Consider the following 23,866-nt stretch of genomic DNA (forward strand, 5'->3'; position numbering starts at 1 on the left):
CCATGGCTCATCTCAGAAACCCACTGTTTGCTTGACCAGTTGGCAGTGAACAGATTTACTGATCAGACAGCTGCCTAGTGTATTTTATAGTTGTGCATTTGTATGAACCATTCCGCTAATATGACACACCACAGTTCTTTTTATTTGGTGATAATTATCCAATAACTGAGGAGAATATTTTTATTTAGCTTTTATTCAACCTTTGGAAAATTGCCCAGAGTAGGGGTAATATAATTAACTAGATAATTAACAAAGAATAAAAGGTTGTGTTTAATTTGGACAGTAGCTATGACCACCATCAATTCTGTGTCACTGTTAATCTTTATATATGAGACCCTGTGGATGTATTAAGGCAGAACTACTAAAACATGGATATTTTTGACTTGTTAACAATTCTCCTGCAGTCACCTCTTATCAGTGTTTACCTCTATACTGCCCCCCTCCTTACCGACACCCCTGGGAGAACCTTGGTTGGGGAAAATTAAAACGGACCGCTGTTGTTAAATTTCTCCCAATACAGGAGAGAGGAAGACACACTGTTTGCAGTGGAATTTTGTGTCACTGAGCCGCAGGGCAGAGTGAAGGAAGCCACAAGCGAAAACTGTGATGACTGTTCAATAGCCTATCTGAAAATCCCAGCCTGTGGAGTTTCCGCTTCTCCCGCCAGCCTGGCCCAGAGAGCACAAAATCACACAAAGCCCCTGTCATAATTGTGCTGATTTGCTTACTGGAACATTTTTTCCTGTGCCAGTTAGATCCTATTAGGGTCACCTAGCAACCTCAATGAAAAGAGAAGGGGACCTACTGGTATTGACACAGTTGTCCAGCTCCCTCAGGGTCTGTCTCTGCTTCAGCATTGCCTGCTCCTCAGCTGGTCAATCTGGATGCATTAGTCCCTCTATGGGAGTTCACAGCGTATTGACCAAAACATCTCAATACCCTCTTAGTCATCCTCAGCTGTAGCTATTAGCAACCAAATCCCTCACTATAAAATGCTCAGTACTGCTACACAGCTTCACACAGCGTGATGACTTTGTAGTCCATGCACAACACAAATATGTAACTCCCCAGCTCTCTACTTCCTGTTCCTACAGAACTCAAGCATGAGATCCTGGTCTGGAGGCAGACGGCTCAGCGCATTAACCCTGCCAGTCGAGAGGAAACAGCTGTGAAATGCCTCCTGATGCAAAAAGTCCTTAACCTGGAAAATCTTCACCGCAAAATGATGAAAACCTTCCAAAAGTAAAAAGAAAAGCACTGAAAGCAGATTATTTGAATGCTTCCATCACCTCGTAAAACATGTTTCTCTTTTGTAGCTTTAACTGTGTGTTTCCAATGGTTTTCACACATGTGATAAAGATTTCTGACACATCATCTTAGATTATTTTTCACAAATCCATTACAACAATTCGATAATAATACAATGCATTTTTCTATGTTGTACCTAACATTTCAAGCTGACAAAGTGATCAGTCCTCAATTGAATGTTTTATTATTCTATTAACACTTGATAGAATGATTTAAGATGAATATGGGATTGAAATGTCGCTTTGTCTGTCCAGACAAATTTCTCAGGAGGATAAGAACTGGGAGCAAAACATTCAGGAATTGCAAAAGAAGGTAAGCTTTCATACAGTACATCATCTCAGACACACTCCTCATCCACTGTGGTGCACTGATGTTATCTCAGTAATGAAGTTGGCCCAGTCTTTCAGAGTTCACTTTAGCCAAATCCTGTCAGAGTCATGATAAAATCTGCTTTTTTCCTCCCCATTCATAAAGAATATGTTTTTGTCCTCCACAGCACAGAATAACTGACAAAGTTCTCCTGGTGAAGTGTGTGTCTGTCCTTGGTGTGGTGATCTTCATGTTCTTTATCAACTCCTTTGTTCCCAGCATTCATCTAGAGCTGGGTAAGTACCACACTATCTTATTACAAAGCTGCTTATACAGGCCCCACATGGTGGTTATAGGTCCTGTCATGTAATTATGAAACAGAGCTTCCTCTGTCCTTGCATTTGAAATGAGCCCAAATAATGGGCTGACTAGAAAATGTGCTCAGCAAATTACATGGATACTGAGCTGAATTTAGACCAATCACATTATATCTATTCATCTGCTGCTTGTTCAAACTAGTGTTGGCGAGTAAAGTTCCAGTGAAACTGCACAAGGTACTTTCAGAAAATATGAGTAAGTTTCTGAAAAGGTTTTGGCAAAGATCAGCAGCAGTAACATCAAATTACAGACAAAGTACATATGGAAACATCATGTAGCAACAACCAGTTTTCTAAGCACTTTACACAAAAGATGTTTACACACATGTCAATAATTTCCTTTGTCTGTTTTCAATGAAAGAGATCTCAAAACCCAACTGTACACCACCTTCCCAGTTATCAAAGGCTGACAGACTAAATTGAAGTTAAAGTAAAAGCAACTGTATTTCCCTGAATGGACACAGACCGAAATTCCAAATTAAGACTTGCATTACTTTATGTCTGCTGAGTTCACTATAAACTGTATGCAAACATGTTGTGTTGCCATATTGGCAAAAGAGGATAATATACAGGTACAGCATGACTATGATGGGATGTCACCAGTCAGTTTATAAGACAAACAGGTTGTTAAGCAAACACAGCTACATAAAAAATAAGAAATCTGGTTACAAAATCGTATATTAAAGTCCAAATACGCTAAAAGATCTGTACGCTCCACTTATTCTTCGAGTAGCATTTCAATGTACCGGAAATCTTCATCACGGTCAAACCAGAACAAAGATCTTTTTAAAGAGTCTTTTCCATTAGCAGATGCAACAAGTTTTCTCCTGGAAATATACAAAAGGTTCTGAACCTGCATATTTCAGACATGATGTAAAATCCGGTCATGTGGTTAAGGCTGTGATCACATCTTTTCTGTCTGATCAGTCAGACTGTGATGTTTGGGATAATTGTTTGGCAGATGACCTTGACAGCGACTCATTAATGCTAACACTATCCCAAAATGAAGATGGCTGTCTTCATACAGACCATATCTTCTCTCCCCTTGCTGCGGAGGCCACTCATCCAGCAAACATGCTCGGCTGCTAATTGCAGGTGCTTCTCAGGTTACCTCTCGTGACATTTATTAAATGGGAATGACCCCACAGTGGTGTGTTTGCTGTCTCTGTGCAGGGACAGGCGTCAGTCCAAACAAGGCTCTCATTAATGTATGCAGGTCACAGTCAGGGCTGACTTACTGCTTCAAGCACTACCTACTTATTCACACGTGTTTCCAAACTAGAAGCTCATTAAAATGTAATTAACTGCACACAGTAAAATTGAATCTTTGCCTGATTCTTACCTGGTCATTTGATCTATCTAATGTTGGAGCTGCTGTGTTGTTACAACTGTGCTTTGGATGAATCCTTATTGATCGTGGTTGTAAAAATGGATCATACATTTTACTTTTAGAAATTTGTAATGATATTATTTATCATTTAAAATCTGCAATCAATCTACAAAATAAATCTTACTTGATAATGTATTTAATGTCGGCTTGACAATGTATAGCTCACAATAACCATCGTTTTCAGTATAAACAAAAATATACGGTAATTGGTTGTTACAGCATAGACCTGATCCACTGTCCAAACTCAAATCAATGCCAGTCTTATAAATCTATGAGAATCTGCTACAATGGGTTTAATGTCAACTAGATGAGTCAATTAAATATGTGAGATATATGTGTGTGTAAAGGTAGATGTCACATGGAGTCTCTTGTTCTCTCTCTCAGGTTGGATTGCTATCCTGGGCTCACTGTGGCTTTTGGTCCTGGCTGACATCCAGGATTTTGAGATCATCTTGCACCGGGTGGAGTGGGCCACACTACTCTTCTTTGCTGGCCTCTTTGTTTTGATGGAGGTATTGACTATAATACTTTTTGTAGTTTGATGGAAATCTCAACCTCCAGACATTAAAAACTACAAACGCATGCCAAACAACAACTTCTATTACCGACATATTGTGATTATAACAAACAAAAACTGGGGTAGTAAAAAATCCATCAGTGTATTACAACGTGTAAAGTATCTATTTCTTTTTGCATGAATCCACAAGTGAAAGGAATAAAATAAAGTTAAACAGTTTACATTGTCATAAAGCAGTAACAATAATCAATGGCCCTTTTTTGTTTTCTGTGTCAATAACTATAACAAGAATATATTTTTCTTTGTCTATTTGTCTATTATTAGCTTTTCTCCCCTTTGTTTAATCCCACCTATATCGTATTCTCTTCACATTTTTTTAAATGAATCTTCTCCTCTTAATTTTTCAGGCTTTAGCCCAGCTGCAGCTTATCGACTATATTGGAGAACAGACAGCGCTGCTTATAAAAGTGAGTTTATCCCTTTGTTTCTCAACCTTAACAGTCGTTTCTCAGGCACTCGGTGCGACTGGCGTAATTGATAATTGGGCACAGGTGACATGATGCTGCATTTCATGCATAGTGATCCTTTTGCTCAGCATAGCTCTGAATTCAATTATTTTGTTTACTTCTGATACCTGTCAGCAGCTGAAAGAGGCCTGGGGTCGTTCTCACCCATATTCTTGCCAATGTGAATTGTGAGCATGAAGAGAATTGCACCAGTAATAGATACGTCAGCTTGTGTTTATTCTGTTAGGCTGTATAAGTTTAATAATCAGACATGACAGTTGGCGTGCTATTCATGCCTTCTGACCTGCTCGGCATCCTCAAACAATGGATAACATGCTGGTTACAGGAGCAAGGCCTTTCTCTCTTGATGCAGGTAGTGGACAGGTGAACGGATTAGATATTGTCTCCGTTAGATGGGCCATGAATATCTAAGAGAAAACAATCAGGAGGGGTTCAAACAACATCATGCTTGTCACATGCAGAGAATTGGCCTCGCTTTGCATGTATGCCACACCTTAAAGATAAAAATATCAGAAACCACCACCCGTGGTCGTGTCTTACCATCAGACAGCTTCTTCGTCCCAGTGTCTGCTCGCCAAAGAAAGGTCCATTGTCAAAGACTTACTCAGTGATGGACTGAGGTTGGCATGTGCATTTGACGAAAGTTGCAGTTATCTATCGTTTTTATTATCTCTCCCCTCAGGCGGTGCCAGAAGATCAGCGCTTGGCCATAGCCATTATCCTGGTGATGTGGATCTCGGCTCTGGCTTCTTCTCTCATTGACAACATTCCCTTCACTGCCACCATGGTGAGAAGCATCAGATGGATGTTTTGATGTCAAGCTGCAGTATTTCCCTGCACTGTTGTTGTATCGACGGAAGATGTACAATGCACTTCAGCACAACTCACAGTCAACTTACTCCATTATCCAATGTTGATTACTCCTAGCTGTATTAATATATATGAGCTATCATCATTTTTTACGTGATATGGAAATAAAACATGTATATTTCTCCAGTAGACAGCTAGACCAGGTCGCAGCATTTTCATACTAAATTTGTGGGATCAATGCCCCATTTTGATGAATTAGTTAGAAATAAGAAGCAGAGGAAACAATGTTTGTCCAAATCCAAATACCATGCTCAAGTATCAGAGCAACTGCCACCTCACTCCTTTGTCTGTTTGGCTGAAAATGAAAAGACTGAACAGAAATCAATGTTTTTTGCTGAGGCCTGCCAGTGTGTCAATTAAAATGACAGAGAAAAGGAAGAGATGTTGTCACACTGACAGGATGAGACACTGCTGGCGAGAATGACACCATCAGATTTTTTACTCGTCAGCTTGGTACAACTGTATCCAGTTGTTCTTCTGTTCTTCTGATTCTTCTTCACTTTCCAGTCCAGTGCAAATGTTGTTCAACATGAAAAGTGAGGACTTCTACCTTGTTTATGTACCGACTATCACAATAGACTGAAATTTAGAAAAACTGTTTTCCCAATTCTGACAAGAACAAATTACATTAAAAAAAGTCAAGTTTTCTTACTCACCTTCTTGACCAGAGTTAAACAAGAAGGTTATTTCTACTCATGTCTGTATTGCTTTATTAAGCTAAAGTTAGCTTACAGCCAAGTTAGCTGTTGTTCCTCTGTTGCCGTTTTTATGCTAAGACAGCTAAAATAGCTGCTGGATTCTGCTTATTATTTGCTATAAAGACATGAATGGTATCAACTATCTTGTCTATTGTCAAGAAAGTGAATAAGTTAATTTCATTGTTCTGTGCTAAGCTATGTTAACCATATTTAGCAGAAGCATCAACTGTATCTCTTGAATCTTTATGTCCTTAAGCACAAACAAGTCTGTGATAACCAGCCATTAAACTCCACATTTATCATTAGGATACAGTATTTGTTTTTGATTTGATATTCCTTGTAAATGCTCAGTGAGGGTTTGCTTTCCCAAACCATGGGAGGCATTTTGATTGAAACAAGGCTTTAGGGTGTTAAACTAAAATCAGTGTGTGTGTTTTTGTTTTTTTTTATGATTTCCAATTTGTCTTTTCTCACAGATTCCAGTTCTCATCAACTTGAGTCAGGATGCAGATGTAAACCTACCAGTAAAACCTCTCATCTATGCTTTGGCAATGGGAGCCTGTCTCGGGGGTAAGCCTCTCATTTTATTTACTTTGTGTATTAAAGTAAAATGTACTACAATATGGCATGAGACAGTTTAGTTTCGGGCTAAACACACACAAACCTCCTAGAGTCAAGACACCAGGGACTTTATATTCTATCCCCGTTTGAAGGGTGTGGATCTTTATCGATGGCCTCTGCCAGAAGTGGACATCATACATAAATATGATGGTTACACAACGGTTTGTGCCCCCCTCCCCCTCTTGTCTCTCCTCTTTGCCACCCACCTCTCCTCTTCTCCCGATTTTTCTCCGCTCACCCCAACCTGTAAAAAGTAAATGGCCGCCCACCCTGAGTGGTTCTGCTAGAGGTTTTTTCCAGTTATTGAGGGAGTTTCTTCTCTCCACAGTTGCCAAAGTACTTGCTCATTGTGGCAACTATTGGGTTTCTATATGAATGTTAAGTTCTAAATCTTAATAATTTGGGGCTTAAATTAAACGAGAGGTGGCGTCTGATCTTTGTAACCGTGTTTAGATAAGTGTACCCAGATAGTACAAAGTTATTATTATTATTATTACTATATACTCCAGGTGACAGCCACACTGTACAGCTGTATCCCTCTCTGGGGAAGTCAGGCCATGCTTCTTGTGAGAGCAGCCCAAGGCCCTCAAAGGTCACGCCACACCAGTGGCTGGCCCTTCAGCACTGTGAACCAAGGAGAGAGAGAGAGAGAGAGAGAGAGAGAGAGAGAGAGAGAGAGAGAGAGAGAGAGAGAGAGAGAGAGAGAGAGAGAGAGAGAGAGAGAGAGAGATGTCTTAATGTTTCAGTTTAATCAACTGCACTGTGACAGGTCACTATCGATCTGCAGTATGATGTTGCCACTGCCCAGCTCCATCCCCACTCTGACACCTTTTGAGATGTGAGCGTTATCGAGCAGAAGGGTGGATACACACCCTGACTGTCAAAATGTGCCTACAATAGATAAAATAGTCAAACTTTATAGATTAAGGCAGAAAATACACAGAGAATGCTGAAAGATGATAATGATTACCAGTATTTTAATATCAGTGTATACTTGTGCCCTTGTTGAAAGATGTGTTTTATGTGACAATGAACTCAGACCTCAACATTTTGTTGTAAATTAATACATTAAACAATGTTATTAAATTTTTTTTGTCCTAGGAAATGGAACATTAATAGGAGCATCAGCCAACGTTGTGTGCGCAGGAATTGCTGAGCAGCATGGCTACGGCTTCTCTTTTATGGAGTTTTTCAGGTGAGCTCTCTCTACCTCAACAGCATTTACACAACACATTAAGCAATCTGAAGTTAGAAATGGGTCAAAAACACCATATTTCAAGATATGGCTTGCAAAGTTTTTATTGATAATTTTATCTTATCGGGTAATGTCAAACATGTTCATAACCGTGGATCCTGTACCATTGGCTATTTTGCCCGAAGTGGTGCTTCACATTAATATCGGTCATATGTTACAATGGGAGATGCCAACAATGTGAACTGAGTTGCCTCAGAATATTTATGAAACAGAAAAAAAGTATCAGAGTTCAGGGCTTAGATTTATCAAATGTTTGAGTCAAATAATCTACTGTCGTTATATAGGGTGAATATATATCTATATTAGCCATGTGCTACAACTTTCAACCCTGGCATAAATATTAATATGTTTCAATAAATTTAATCTTAATCTGAATTTACATAACATCCCCTTATAATGAAATAATTTGCCTATACACATAAAACATGTTCATACAAAAGTTATTGTCATTTTCGGCACATTGAATTTGACCATTGTTAAATATTTCAACACATAATCATAATTTCTATATTGCAGCTCTCAGTGTTGTAAAACAGTGACTTGAATTGTGTTGGTGGCGAGGGGGGGGGGGGGAGATCAATCTGGACACTGCTACTTTTTGTTTATTTGTTGAATCAGAACTAAGATATTTCCACCCGGCCTTGCTTGGGATATACAGAGCAGTGTACCATTCTGTGAGTTAAATAACTCTAGGAAACAACCTGGCAAACATTTGATGATGTCAACTGTTCCTGGCAGTAATTCTAGTTTGTGTCCTCTCCACTGACACTGTAAGGGCACTGAACACGTTTTACTATATTGGCTGTTTGAAACTCAAACTGCAGAAATATGTGTTCATGGTCGACAGTTTTGTAGCCTCAAATGAAAAAGCATAAACATTAAAAACTGTTTGGTGATTGGTTGACCTGATACTGAGTGAAAGACTAAGACCTGATTTGACTCTCTGGTGTCTGAAACCTGAGTGAATGGCCAAAATACTCGTTGTATTTCAAGAATGGTGGTAATAAGGCTGCCTCCCAGGTTACAGCACGCTGACCAATAATCGATGGTGACGCAACAGAAAAGATATACTTTGATATAATTTGCTTTGTTCGAGATAATGACTAAGATACGGTCAATGTCATTGAAAGAAGGTTGAATATAAGTCTGATTAGTCTTGATATGCAATCACTTGGATGTGGCATATAATTTGACTCACTGGGCTACTAAAAGTAATGTCTGCACAAGAAAAGAGGTAGTGTCAGACCATTTCCTTTTTCAGTTGGGGTTGCATGAAATTTCTTTATGTACAGATAGTCTTTGGCAGCAGTGCCACCATACACTACCATAATTTAAGGCTTTGTCTGTGCTAATGCTCTGATGGTTCCCAAAATTTTTTCCACTTAATCGAGCGACAAATAATGCTGGAGGCATTTGTCTGCAATTCTGCCATTCTCTACACATTTAAGTGTTTTGTGAGCTGTTTATATTCTGTTCTTTCCAATATGGGCAATCCAGGCTAAGTGCTTTTAAGATTTTACTTATATGTCACTGGGTGCTCTTTAAATGTTCATGGCAAGAGCAAACAACCATATCCCATACCCACAGGGGTTGCCCAAGACTCTGTGTTGGGGCCCCTTCATTTTACAATATACTCTACTTCCTTGGGTCCAATTATCTGCTCACATGGCTTCTCATATCACTGCTACACAGGTAACACTAATTCAAATGTTCCTCCTCAGTGTATGGGCATAATTCTCCGCTTGTCTCGCAGGCATATGTATAAATATATATATATAAATATATATATATATATATATATATATATATATATGAGGATCACCTTCAACTAAACGTCTAAGTCATCTTGGCCACTGAATATAAAGATCAAATCTCTGTCTTTCTAACACCAGCTAAGGTCAAGGGATTCTCGGGTGTTGTTTTTGATGACGAGCTATCCTTTTCTGACCATGTTGCATCTGTCTCACAGCATGGCAGCTTTGTATTGTACAATGTAAGAAAAATCAGACCTGTCCCAAATCAGTTTTACTCCTTTCTAGTGTTACAAGCCATCGGCCACCCCTTTCACACAACGCAGTCACGGTTCAGACTGTTCTTGTTTGTGATTCCCCAATAGTGAAATGAACTACCAAATGGTATCAGTGTAGGGATGTCCCACTCTTCCTTTAAGAATATATTTTTAAGGACTTATCACTTCTTTGAATGCCTCCTCTCCTAACTGTTCTAATATATTAACACGTTACTTTGCATTTTGATTAATTTCTTCCACTAAACTTCAACTCTTTGTCTTATTAAACAGATTTAGCTTGTAGCATCTTGAGGGTCTTCTAGTGTACTGAGGCTTTGGTGTTGTCCCTTAGTTGCAAGTCACTTTGGATAAAATCCTCTTCCAAATGAGTAAATGTCAATGTTAACAACTACTGATAAAAGATCGATAATAATAGTAATCATAACAAATAAAAAGCCAAGATGAGTATTAGTGGGATTACATGTGGACCAATTGTGGCTGGTTGTGGAAAAGAAAAACAACTGGTGACATCCGGCATTAAGAAAGGACATATCACAATTACCTGTTTATTGTTTGTTTCTTGTTACCTTCTCCTTCTGCTGTGAAGTGCCACTAAAGGTCAATAAAATAATTGGTGGAGAATGTCATCAGAGTTATTGTACGTCGACAACTGTGTTGATGCACTGGAAAGAGTCAGGATTGTCCATCTGCTTAAAAAAACAGTTGCTTCCTGTCAGCTCCTCTCTTGCTCACACACTGTACTAGTTTCTTTACAGTTATTGGATAGATGCATTGCTTTTAGCTGAAGTGTTGTCTGTAATTGGCTGTCTATGGCAAGGGTTACAGTTGTTCAGGGAAACAGGTGAGGGTGAAAGCAGTGTTAGTATGTGAGTCTAAGCAGCTGGGCCTGACTAGTGCTTTAACAAGCGATTTAATCCAAGACTGACACATGCATGCACAAACCTCACACAACAGCCTGAAAATAGTTCCTCAAGCAGAATAAGCAGAATAATTTGCTTGTATGGACACATTTTGCTCGGGCACTGCCTTAGTTATAACAAATTAAGTAGAATAAGGTCTTTCAATTGAAAAAATGCAGAAATAATTACCCTTGTGGCTCATATAAGCGGCAGTTGGCTCTTGTAGCTGGTTTAAGTGGAACAAGTTGTATCTGCTAAATAGTTTAAAGCCCTAAACCAAAGATATTTGGTGCAAGTTGTTTCGTAATCTTTTACATTGTTCTAATGTAAAGCTTAATTCAAATACTGTAGTAATAGTAATTAATGAATAACTACAGTGTAGTACTAAGAGCAGTAATTCCCAGTGGAATGTGTGTGTGATAGATATTGGTAAAGTAGCACAAAAAGGAATTCTTAAATCAATTTGCAAGGTGTGTGTTAATGTAATCTCCTCTTTAAACTGAGATGAGGTTGTTTTGCTGCAGGTTAATGATTGGGCAGAGACAGGGCAACACACTGAAACAAGGGTGTGTGTCAGGATTTTTGAAAATCCTACAGAGTCCTGATCAAAAACTTAATAACCACACTGTACTATATTTCAGTTATATATTTCTACTTTGGTAAAGCTCTCAGTGGACTGTGCATAACCGACAGGTACAGTAAACAAACAGGCTCCAAATCAAAAAACGATTTGAGCTCATTTAAAACTACAGAATTAATTGATTTTAACCTTTTAACTACTCTAATGTCACATTTTTTGAATGTATTTACTTTGTAAAATGCATTGTTAATAGTATTATCAATTAATATTCCCGTTCAGTCAGTTCTTTGCATCTTCAAAAGAGACAATCGTCCCCTGCACTAGAGACGCCAGTTGCGCTTCGTTTGCGTGAAATCTAACATGCAAACCAAAAAAATCCAGAAATACTGGTAGTATGTTCTATACCTCTCTACAACTGCACACAAGTCAAGTATTTTCATAAAGGGAGCAGTGCTATCCAGTGTCAAGCAGCCTCTATAATGACAGAGGTGCGTCCCCCTGTTTATCTAAAGAGCGTCTTTGAGATTGCATCTGGACTTCTGCTACATTACTCTCAAGAGATGGTGTTGTATAGGCTTTTACTTGCCTCAGGGCGAGCGGGAGGTTCAATGGTCTGATGTTTCATTTTCAGGAACAACACTTTCCAAAAAAATCCAATAATCTGTGTGAAAATGGGTTAAAAAAAACCCTAAATTTTACAACAGGACCGTGCTTCCATCGTTAGGTATTTCCCCTCATGAGCAAGACCTGGAAGAAGTTTTTTAAACATTGACTGTCTCTCTCTATGGAACGCAGTTGTATCTTACCTATTCAAGTGTGTCTGCAAAGCAGCCAAACAGAATGATATATTCAAATATAGCTTTAATTCTACACCTCTTACATGTAGCATTAGCTGGTGAGGATGACGACTTTTGCCATCAAGTGCATTTTCCAAACATTTATAAAACCATCTGTTAGTAACAGCATTCACATTAGCCGACAAAATATATGGATGCCAGCTAGAACTGTTAATCTACTTCCTTATGCCTCTGAAATAAAGAACTAATTCTTTCAAACACAATGAAAGAGTTTTCAATGGTTAATCTGGTCTGTGCAAGAATGGAGAGCTCGGAAGACATAGCAACAGTAACTAAGGGGAGCAGAGGCTTAGCTTACAGTTAATTAATACCAAATAAGCCAATCCATTGTGGTGCAGGAAGCCAGCAGAAGTTTTCTTTAAGGTTTGAATGTGAGGTATCTCAAAGAGATAGCACTTCCACATAAGCTTGACTTTGCAGAGTCTATGGAATTATTGCAATAACTGTGAGTTCATTTCAAATAATCAATCAGATTTATTCACAATCAAATTTAATATGTTAAGCAGATGTTTTTGTGATTGAAGAACAGGCAAGAAGGAAATGCTCAGGTTCAGTCTTTGTTTACCCAGCAGACTTTGTTGAAGGTTTTCCTCAGCTCCTGATTAAACCTTTGATGTTTAAATAAGAAATGATAATTAGCCCGACCTTTGAGACTCGGTTCAACTGTCTACTGAAAAAGTTTGACACTTGCAATTGAAATGCACCACCATGCCACATTGATATCATTATTAATGAGTTTGAGTGCTTGAATAGCCTCATTAATCCTTAGTTCAAATACAAATTTGACATTTCCACATGCATATTAAAACTGTTTAATTCCGTGCATGTGACTATAGAAAAAATAGTGTCACTAAAGACACGCACACATAAACCACTTAAACTTGAATTTAGGGTCCCCCTGGCTTTGTTGTCTTCTTCAATGCCGAGGATCCAATGAATGGGAACATTGTGAAAGGTCATGTACTGTTATTGAGTGACGACCATTTGTTTGTATTCCTGAGGATGAGCATGTGTTTTTTTATTTTATGTGTGCATGCACTGAACCCGTTGTTATTTCCTGTTTTTCATATATGATTAGAGGTTTGATTAGACAGTAGTTGTCTATGATGCAGTGTAACAAAGGATGAAAATGATACAATAATCTGAACATTTAATTTGGCCAGCTTTTGAAAGTATCCCCAAAACATAAATAATGTAAGACCGTGGGATCTTTATTGAGACAAAATTATACTCCGTATAATGCTCCGCGTTGCACAGACCTGAAGTGGGTGCTCACATTTTTTTCACTTGCTATGTTTGTTTTTAGACAGATTTTCCCTTAGCACGTTGCATATAAGCAAGTCAGTCCACAATCAAACATTGTAAAAGCTTTTACATTTCTTAAATTAGCCCACAGGTGCCAATAGCTCTATTAAGCGGCTGCAAATGACCCATAAGTTAGGCAAGACAAGGCAGTTTTATTTATAAAGCACGTGATTTCATACACAGATGATCACTTTAATGAAGGCCAGTAAATCAGAGAAACACAACAGATCCAGCCTCCAAAATATTAAGATAAAAGGTAAATTGCAGATGGGAAATTAGAAACAAAGCAATTACGTATGACTTGCTTCAAAACTGAGCATCAATGCTATATGAATTATGATAGTCATCACAGGCCTGAGATACTCTGAGAAGGGATCATTCTTGGAAAACACACAACAAAGACACATGTCATCTTACTTTCTTTAAAAATGGAACACATTCAACCTTCTATATGTTTGTCTGTGACGTTCTCTCTAACCTGACTGGCGGCAATGTTTTTTTTTTTTTATTCAAGTGCACATCAGGCTAATGGGTGCGTACTGCTGGAAAACACAACTGCATTTAGACTAATTGAGTCACGGTTCATTGCCATTATAATTGGTCATTCATTAGTAATAACAGGCTGTTATTTCCCATTAATCTAAATAGGAAGATAAGCACAACTAATAAACAGTAATGTGAGTCATCTGAAGGCAGCAGTAGGTATGTTCTGTTTTATTTGGGGCTGAATTATACATTTAGTCTGTGCCTCACATCTCACACTGTACTGTTACACATCTGCTCTGAATAGTATTGTAACGATACACTGCAATTCATTTTTCAGTCGGGGCACTATAGTTTGAATTAGTCCTTGGCTGCTTTGACAGAGATGAATTGTTGGCAAACTAACACTACATGTATTTTCTGCTTCTGCCTTGGTCCCGTGAAACTGATCTGTGTCACAGACTGGGGGCAAACAGTTCTCTGGCCCTCAGAGCAGCCATGTGTCCATATAGGGCATGGTACACATCCAAAGGACAAACCATCTGCAGTTTTGGAGTCATCTAAGTACACATTTGAAATTGATGATACTAATTTAGGATTGAAAACTGGCAGAGCGGCTGGCCTGTAGTGTACTTGCTTCTACTGTAGCGGCTGTGATCATTGCTGTTGCACCACGAAGCTGTTTACATTCCTGTTGTTGGTAGATATATATCACAATATCCTGAACTTTACACTGTCAGAGGCGTACAAATTCAGATTGTTGGTCAGGCGAGAAGACACGGTGGTACAGTGGTTTGCACTGTCGCCTCACAACAACAATGTTCCTGGTTTTCTCCAACTTCCTCCAACAGTCTAAAGACGTGCAGATTGGGGTCAGGTTGATTGGAGACTCTAAATTGCTAGACTGACATTTAAGTCTGGCGGTACAGACTCATAACTGTTTCTCTCCCTAAATTCTTAATTTATACAATTATTGGTGATCTCCTATGATATACATTAACACAGTAAGAATAAAATGTTGATTAATTACATTTTTGTTCTTTTTTAATTTGTCTCACAGGTTAGGATTCCCTATGATGATACTGACGTGTATGATTGGCATGTGCTACCTGCTGGCTACCCACATCGGACTTGGATGGAACATGTAATCCACACCTGTTGTACCTAACCAAAGAGACTGTGTATCTTCACCTGTGTGCCAGAGGCGGCCGTAGGCATCCAGGAGCCTTACCCCCATAAAACAACATTATGAGAAAACATCCAAGGATTCCAGTTGGTTCTCATGGTATATTCTCTGATTTGAATGCATTATGTGCACTTTCAGAATATGCTAGAAATGATTATAATTATAATATATATAATATAATAATTTCGTTGGTTTATCATAGGGGGTCTGGTGCTTCTTTTATCCTCACTCTGCCCCCTGAACGCCTCCTCCTGCACTATATGTAACTTTAGTTAGAGGACATGATCTCCAACAAGAAGCTGAAGGAATCAGTCCAAGAACGTTCCAGCGTTATGTCAAACTATAGATCAGTTTTATAGAGAAGTCATTCAAAACCAACGTTCATCTCCGATATTCACAGAGGACACTTACCAAGAATTTCTAGAGTTGTGCGTGTTTTTTATGTTCTTGAGGAATATACAAACTTTGGCTCTATTTCTGTTCAGTGAGTGGTAGGGAATCTCCACGCTACTCACAATTCAATAGAGCTGTGTATATTCACCAGCATCATGATTTGTGCTTTAAAATATTTTACACTGTTATTACATGTGTACAGTGAGCTTTTCAATTCAAAAATCAGATGACAACAGTTTATAACAGAGGTCTGTGTTCCCCACAATCTGACATTCATTCACTTTAAGCCTTTTTAGCCTTTACTCTATCTGAGTGGTCCCGCCTGTCCTGTCGTGGTGGCAAACTAAAAACCACATGTATTAAGTTATTAATCGATGATGTCAGTAGAGAAACTGAGACCATTCCGGTCACTTAAACCCTGATGTCCTGGCTGTGAGCATCTCGTGTTGTGTGTAGCAGATGAACTACATACGTAGCAGCGCTGCAGACTCGTCCACATCTGGATCGATGCATCAAAAACATTGATACATTTTCCTCCGGTGAGTGGTCAAGCGACTGACAGGTTTTCTTTACTGCTCATGAAAACTGCCAAACTGCTCAGATAAACAGGCAAACGGAATTAATATCCACTTGTGGCTGCAGGCGCTCAGTTAAAGTAACAAAGTGTCGCTTTAGATGTGTTTTTTTTTTTTTTTACAGAAAATAACACGGAATGCAGAGAAGCCTTTCACTTCTCTGGAGCATCTATTCTGTACTGAATAGTTCTATTACGAAAAAGAAACACTCAAATTAAATTTACCGTAAAGGCAACACTGCGCTAGAATAAAGCCGTCACAGCCCCCGCAGGCCACTGGGCCCTGTCACCACATCTATAGAACAATAGAGTGTATCCTGTCTGTACAGTATCAGGTTGGTTAGATGGTAGCTACAGCCTAGTGATAGTTACTGACAGTGTTGGCAAGATCCGTTCACAGTTAATAACAGTATTCAAGATCTTTCTCCAATATATCGTTTTATATAAGCTATAGTTTGCCACAATATTTTGTTCATAATCACAATATTTTACTCATTGCTTATTTATTATGTAAGGGTTTCACATCACCTACAGAGTGTTTGTCTTGGTCATAATAAGCTACAATAGGCTACCACAAAACAGTCACAGATACAGAACAGCCCATTTCGTGAATAAAAATACAGGCAACAATACAAACGTTTATGTTTATTGGTATTCTAACAAAACTTGAAATGAAACAGAGAGATTGGTGAGTGGGACCAACTTGATCGTAAAGATAGTAGAAGAATATACTTCAGACAGAGGGGGACACCTCAGTAACGTTTGTAGATGGATGACAGAGAATCCAGGGTGCACCTCACAGCTTCAATGTCAGGTGAGGCTGAACCCAGAGTGTGTCCCGCAGTTACTGTCAGAGAATTATAGCCAGTGTACCCTCAATTAACTCCACAATCTATTCAATTTGTATGTTTTGAAATGATATCTTCACTATGGCCCTTTGGAGGACAGGACCTGTTTGAAGCTAAGGAGTGTGCTCATACATGTGACCAACACCTCACTGTAATGTGATGTGAAGCCCGATTGCGTGATCAGATTACAGGCTCTGTTTGAAGCATTGTAGCCGTAACATATTTTTTACGTAAATGGGTCTTTGAGTAAAGTGCAGACCATCAGGGACCAGACTTACCGGAGCTTTGACCAAAAAAAGAGTTTTTACTGACAAAAATGGCTCAAACAATCCACGATGCTGAACATGGTGCTACTGCCTCAGTGGGTACAACTGGTGTAAGTGATCCAGTACAGTCACCTCTGATGTCAGACTTTTTGTCATTATCTAAATCCATGTCCTCTGTTTACAACCACAGCAAATGATCTCTGTTGACTTGTATCACACTGATTTTCTCATAGAGACGTAGAACACAGGTCATGATTTATTCACCCTCAGTTCACCAAGTGTATAATGTTCATATTTTAATGGAACCACAAGACCAACTGAAAGGGATTTTATAACGGTTTGTGTCAAATAGTACTTTGTTGGATTCCGAAATCTCAGTGGTCTGTGACTGAGTCTGAACAACTAAAATCAAAGACATTTGACGGATTATTTAATTACAGATGAAATAACACAGGTATAGATCTAAACTCTGTATACCATATATTGTACTGTGTACACAATGATCTCATGTAACCTCATTGATTTAGTTCAGTTAACCATGTAGAAGCAGTTTAATCGTGTAAATAGTGTCACATGAAACAGGCAACAACTTTGTAGCCCTTCCAGTTAAACTATTTATCGCACTGCCCTGCCTGAATGTCCTGGAACCTTTCAGAATGTTCAGACAAAGATCAACATGAATAAAGTTTGTGATGTTTCTGGATTTTATTTGGCTCTGAATGATTTTGTCTGATTCTTATAAGAAGTGATACTTAGCCTGAAGGAACAGTTACTTAGTCCCTTGTGGATTTGGGACTTCAGTCGGAGAACATTACCCTGATTACGTCGGGCTTTTGATGATCATCAGGCTTTTCTCAGACTGAGTTTGAAGACTTAAAATTAGCTTTTGAAAGTGGGGAAATGGAGTTTAAAAGAAATGGGAATTTACCACAGATTGTATTTTTTAATGGATAACATAGCTGCTCCCTAAAAGTGAATCCGAAGGGCCTTGATTCCCCATGTGGCAGGCTTCAGTATAGGTCATAAACCCTGCCTCTTCTATCTTAATTGACGAGACATGGGACAAACAAAAATACAAAAGTACACGTTAAATAAATTTTTCTCAAATATGGTTTCTGTGCTTTAAGGAAGCTCTTATCACATTTGGGACATTTGTAAACGTTTGTTGGGTGTCAATTTCAGTTTTGTTTAGTTATTAAATGCTATAAAAACAAGGTAAAACATCATGATTGACAGCTGAAACTCACTCCCAATGAGTTGATCATATTTATCAACGACACCTCAATACCATGACTCCATTCCCTGATCGCTTCAGTGCGAGGTGCCTTTGTTTGTGGTTATTTTAGCTTAATTTATGGATAGTGGGTGGAAGTGGAGACTTGTCGTCCATCTTTACTTACAGTTTATGGTATTTACTAGACATGTCGTATCAGATGTTTACAGAGATATATTGCGGTATATAACACATAGACGAAGTAGCTCATGGAAATGGAGCCCGACTAAAATATGCTGCTTGTCAGTTTGAGCTGTTAAGGTGCAGCACCTACTGGCACTTAAGGCACCTGTTCAGTAACGTCTTAAATAGCAAGCATCTAATTTTCGGCAGCAATCGACTTTTCTGGGTTTTCAGAAACAATGGCTCACTTGACTCTGCTTGGCATTTTGTAAACATCTGTTGTCACTCACTTCTGTTGTGGTTGTGATCTTGAGTGAAACTTTTCGGCCCCCATGAATGGACGTGACATCGGGTTTAGATATTTCAACCACAGATGAGTAATGTCACTGAGACCTGTTGTGTCTAAGGCCTGTGACTCTCACATTCTTCTCCACTTGATATGAGAGAAATCTGCTGTTATGTTGCCTTTTCTTTAGTCACCCTCGTCATTGCTCTGTCCACCGACACTTTCCCACTTTAGATTCATTCTTCACATCCACACAATGTGAGAATTCACCAGATGTGTAGCAGGTGACGTCTTCAGGTACTTAACAAAACTGCAACACTGTAATAGAAAAACTTTTGGTGATACAGCATCTACATGAACTGAGTTCTCATTTGATGCTGTGTTGTACAGTATTTCCTCACAAGTCCCAATGTTGTTCTCCTGCAGTTCTACTCGTAACGTTTATTGGCAGCAACTGAGAGTCAAAGTGACTTTCATGTTGCCTTTAATGAGACTGACTCTGGGCCAAATAGAACCAAACTACACAGATTGATGTCTGCACCTCCTATATGTCTGTTATTTCACATTAAAACTCCCGGGAGGCACAAAGTCGTTGTGAATTGGGAATCTGTTTGTGTCGTGCACCTTTGTTGCCATTAGAGAGCCTTGGTCTGGATCACAGTGTTCATTACCACCTAACTAATTAAAGACAATTCCACACTGTTATACATCATTGATGCATTTAATGTGTTGCAGGACTTGAGGTAATTTATGGCTGATGGTTGAACAGCTGTAGTAGTAATTTACTTATACACAGAGAAAAGCTATTGATACCATATGTTTCAAAACAAACATTTGGTTTATACAGTGTATTTTCACTGTCAGGCTTAAGATATTTGTGAAACTTGAATTTGTTCATATTTTAGATTACTGGCACCAGTTCCTGTTTGTGATGTACCCATGGAAGAATACTGACAACTTTACTTGGTTACACTGAAACTGACGGAAATTGTTGAGTTTTAAAGTACTTTCTATGACTTAAAAGTGAATGTTTACATGTTTATAAAGTAATTTGAGTTATGACTCAGAGAAGAAGCCCAGATTGTTATACATATTTTCAATGATCAGCTCTCACTGACCACTTGTAATGCCCTAGTGGAAATGAAATGAAAGTGGTAAGAAAACTGCTCATGCACATAATTAGTCCAGTGCATGGTGTGGTTGAAGCGGATCATGTTGTATTTCAGATACACCTGCAAGTGACACTCTTGCTTCTCTGACCATACGAACTAATTAATTATACTGCTTCAATGAGAATCCATTTGATTTCCTCTAAGAAGCCTCCTCTATCCAGGACTAATGCTCCTATTCATCAGGAAAGGATTAAACGTGTTCTGCCCGCTGTAATTAAGAAGCGGAGTGAGAGAGCTTAAGAGGATTCCCTTTAAAGGCTAGTAAAAGAAAGACTTGGATGCTCTTGTTACAAGAACTGACACCATAAGATCTGAAATAAACATTTTCTTCTTTCATGACCCAGACATAAGCTATTTTCAGACATGACCTGCGGTTGAAATCCGGAGAATTGCTACATCCACTTTCCCTTTAAGACATGCACATCTAGACAAATAGATTCTCTCTAGACATGTTTGTCGGTGTCTTCAATGTGTGTCAATGCATTTTTCCTCTGAAGATATTTGATTTATTTTTTTATTTTTTATTTTTTTTGTTTATTTGCATTTTTAATTTGCATCCACCATGCGTTAGAAGCATCATCAATTAATAGTTTTGCATGGTCGTGATCAGTTGTGTTTATAAGTGTGTCTTTGAACAAGAGTGTGCAGCCCAACCGCTTGGAACTGATGCTTAAATGATATTTACAATGCTAATATGCTGGTGTTCAATATTTAAGTATTTATATTCCACCATCTTATTACAGCATCTTATAATTATAATCTGTGCTATTTATTACTAAATGCAGAGTTAAAAGACAAAGATTTTAACTTTTAACTAAAGTATTTGACAAGTGATGATCAAAAATGGAGATCAGGCAATCAGAGAAAAATATTAATGTTTTTTGGTTATTATGACAATTGTGTTGGACTGATTTTTGAATATGTAGACTTTTTGACATTTGGACACGTAATCTCCTTAATTTGTACTCTTGGATTTTGGCCTTGTTATTCATTGTCTTTGACTTTGGATCAATTGTTTGCACAAAAAAAACAAGAGTTTATTACTTCTTGTTTTGCTTTATAGCGTCTGTTGTGTCTGTCCCTTGCTTTGCGTCCGTCTTTGTATTGGTTGCCTCCTTTGTGGTTGGCTGCTCTGCTTGGTGTGTTGCTCCTGTTATTCAACAATCTTTAAAGTTGGTGGGTCTGTTCAGTCATGTTGAATTGCAAACTTAGGTCCTTGCTGGGTTCCCTTGTGTTTTCTGTCCATCCTGAGTGTCTGCTGTTGTTTTTGCTGCCTGTGTTTTTGTGTTTTGGGTTCCTGCATCTTCACTCTGTCTACCTGACACCAAGGTCTGTTATTTAATATCCGTTTACACCTTCGTCTTTATTTGGGTCCTGCTACTTAGAAACCTTATATTGAAACCATTTGTGAACCTCCTGATAGCACTCCAGGTCAAATCAGATGAGGTCTTCTGAGGACCGTGATCATTTGTTCATCCTGCTTTTTTTGCTCTGTTTTCGGTTTCAAACACCTGGAGGAACATTTTTTTTCTCGAATTTGGCTTGCTTCTGCTGCTGACATGAAACAAATGTAAGCAGAGTGAGCAGAAAGATGCTGCTCTTTATCTGGGGCTTTGTGATTATGAATAATATCCTTCACATTTCAGTCATTAGAGAAAAAAAACAGATTGCTGCAGCTTTATAGTTTGGTTATGTGCTGTTGTGTTATCTGGCATGATGCTGAATTGAAACTGACATCACCAGTGTGACGATTTTTGGTGTAAGTCCGGGATGTTTTTTAACATCAGACTTTCAATCAAAAGAAACCAAAACAAGATAAGTAGAACATGATCAGTCCCCTTCTGTGTGCAGATATTATTTTGTTGTTTGAGATTCAAATTATGCAGGTTGATGTGAAAAGGATTTAATTTCATCCGTAAAGTTGATTGAAATTGTGAATTTGTTCCAGACTGCAGATTGCTGGTGCGTAACGGGTTCATTTAAAAACAGGTTTAATTTCCCTAAATGACATTGAAGTTTAATCGATTGTTAACTCACACATAGATGAGAGCTGTTTGATGTTACTGAAATTACGAGTAGATTTGTTTAAAAAAAAAAAAAACAGTTCGTTTAGAATTAGTAATTTTTATTTTCGCTTGATGTGACAGAGTAATTGGAACACCTTGCTTAAAGTTGTGTTCCATCGTATAGTGGAATTAATGGAAAAAAAAAAATCATGGTGTATTTAAAGATACAAACAATGAAAACATTAAATGCAAAATCTAAAATCACTGTTGTGGTCTTTTATCTTATTTTTTTTTCTGCCAGTTAGGAATGTTCTGTTCTCCTGTCCTGTGTCAAAGCTCTGGAGCTACTTTAGAATTATTTCCTGTCATTACTGAGTCCTCCTCAAACTGGTCTGCTTTTTTTTTTGTTTGTGTGCTGGACTTTGTGTGCAGAGGTTTATACAAACATCTATGGGGCAGTGATGTCATAAAATAAAACTTTGATTTATTACTGCTCTTTTCAAAATTAAAGCTTTGTTATGTGGCTTGATAAGAAGAATGGCACTTCCAAAACTAAAGTTGTTCTTTTACTTTGAATTTTTGGATGAGGATGTGATTCAATGACGGTTGTTGCCATCATGACCTGCAGGAGCTGTGATTGTCTGTCACTACTGTGAACAAAAGTTATCAAATTATGAAAATGATCACTACTTAGTAAGGGTTCAATTCAGATACACTGCTTCACCTGCACTGACTGTTACAACTATAGCTGTCTACACACTTTGTAATATGGTCAGACACACACCTGTTGGTTTTAGGAGCAGGTAAAGATTAAGGATTTCCGGATGACCACTTTGAGCATTTATTGAGGACAATGTGAAGGGGTTAAGACACTGCAGGATTTCTTACACAACGGAAATTGTAAAGCCGCTACAGTCAGTGATGAACAAGTTTGACCAGTCATGAACAACCTGGTGAATCATGTTGGAGTGTAAACGTGCACACTCTCAGACCCTGAAGGCTTCACAGCCCGCATGCAGCCTGAACACTGTATAATATAATAATATAATAATGCTTAAAAAATGATACCATAGAATGGTGTGCCTTTAGGTATTCAATACATTTGTTTATCTAAATAAAATAGAAAACATTCATATGTAAAATATTATTATTAAATCATAACTTTGGTTGGTAAAGTTACCTCAGGGCACCACCCTTCAAAGGTAGCAAGGTAGAAAAGATAGCCAATTTATTAATTAAGATCAGTCTCATTTAGATCTAGTTCAATTAGAAATCTCAATATTTACTATTAAAGATTGTTTAATGAACAGTGAAGGTTATGGAGTTATGCAACATTAATGAAAGAACATTTGGGAAAGAAAAACATTTATTATGAATATAATAAAGTATAAAAAAACACCAATTACTAACAAACGTACTAGCTAAACAAAGATAGGTATGTGAGTGTGGGTGTCTATGTAAATAAGGGGGGTTCTCAAAATGGTGGTTAACCAAACGTTTACACCTTCCTCAGCTACTAAGATGTTCGCTGGTCACCCGAAAGTTAACAGCCCCCCCCCACCTTTTTTTCTGAAGTGGGGTAGGAGATAACTAGGTGTAGAAATATGTGTGTGTCTGTGTAAATGTTAAGTCAGACAATGAAAGATTCAGAGAGAGAAAGCCTGTGAAGAGCCTTACAAACGAACCTTACTTCCCAATAACTTATAAACACAAT

General features: G+C 38.3%; 1 protein-coding gene across 1 annotated transcript in view; it reads left to right on the plus strand.

Moving 5' to 3' along the window:
• Nucleotides 1-17,995, plus strand: part of oca2 (oculocutaneous albinism II) — a 34,050-nt gene extending 16,055 nt beyond the window's left edge. The window contains exons 15-23 of the mRNA XM_062395826.1: nt 1,095-1,242; nt 1,563-1,620; nt 1,805-1,913; nt 3,769-3,896; nt 4,309-4,368; nt 5,111-5,215; nt 6,473-6,566; nt 7,719-7,812; nt 15,086-17,995. Coding sequence (XP_062251810.1) covers nt 1,095-1,242; nt 1,563-1,620; nt 1,805-1,913; nt 3,769-3,896; nt 4,309-4,368; nt 5,111-5,215; nt 6,473-6,566; nt 7,719-7,812; nt 15,086-15,173 — 884 coding nt within the window. The 3' untranslated portion in view covers nt 15,174-17,995. The remainder of the gene's footprint in view (nt 1-1,094; nt 1,243-1,562; nt 1,621-1,804; nt 1,914-3,768; nt 3,897-4,308; nt 4,369-5,110; nt 5,216-6,472; nt 6,567-7,718; nt 7,813-15,085) is intronic.
• Nucleotides 17,996-23,866: the final 5,871 nt, after the last annotated feature.

This window comes from Platichthys flesus, chromosome 9 (assembly GCF_949316205.1).
Source record: "Platichthys flesus chromosome 9, fPlaFle2.1, whole genome shotgun sequence".
Lineage (NCBI taxonomy): Eukaryota > Metazoa > Chordata > Actinopteri > Pleuronectiformes > Pleuronectidae > Platichthys > Platichthys flesus.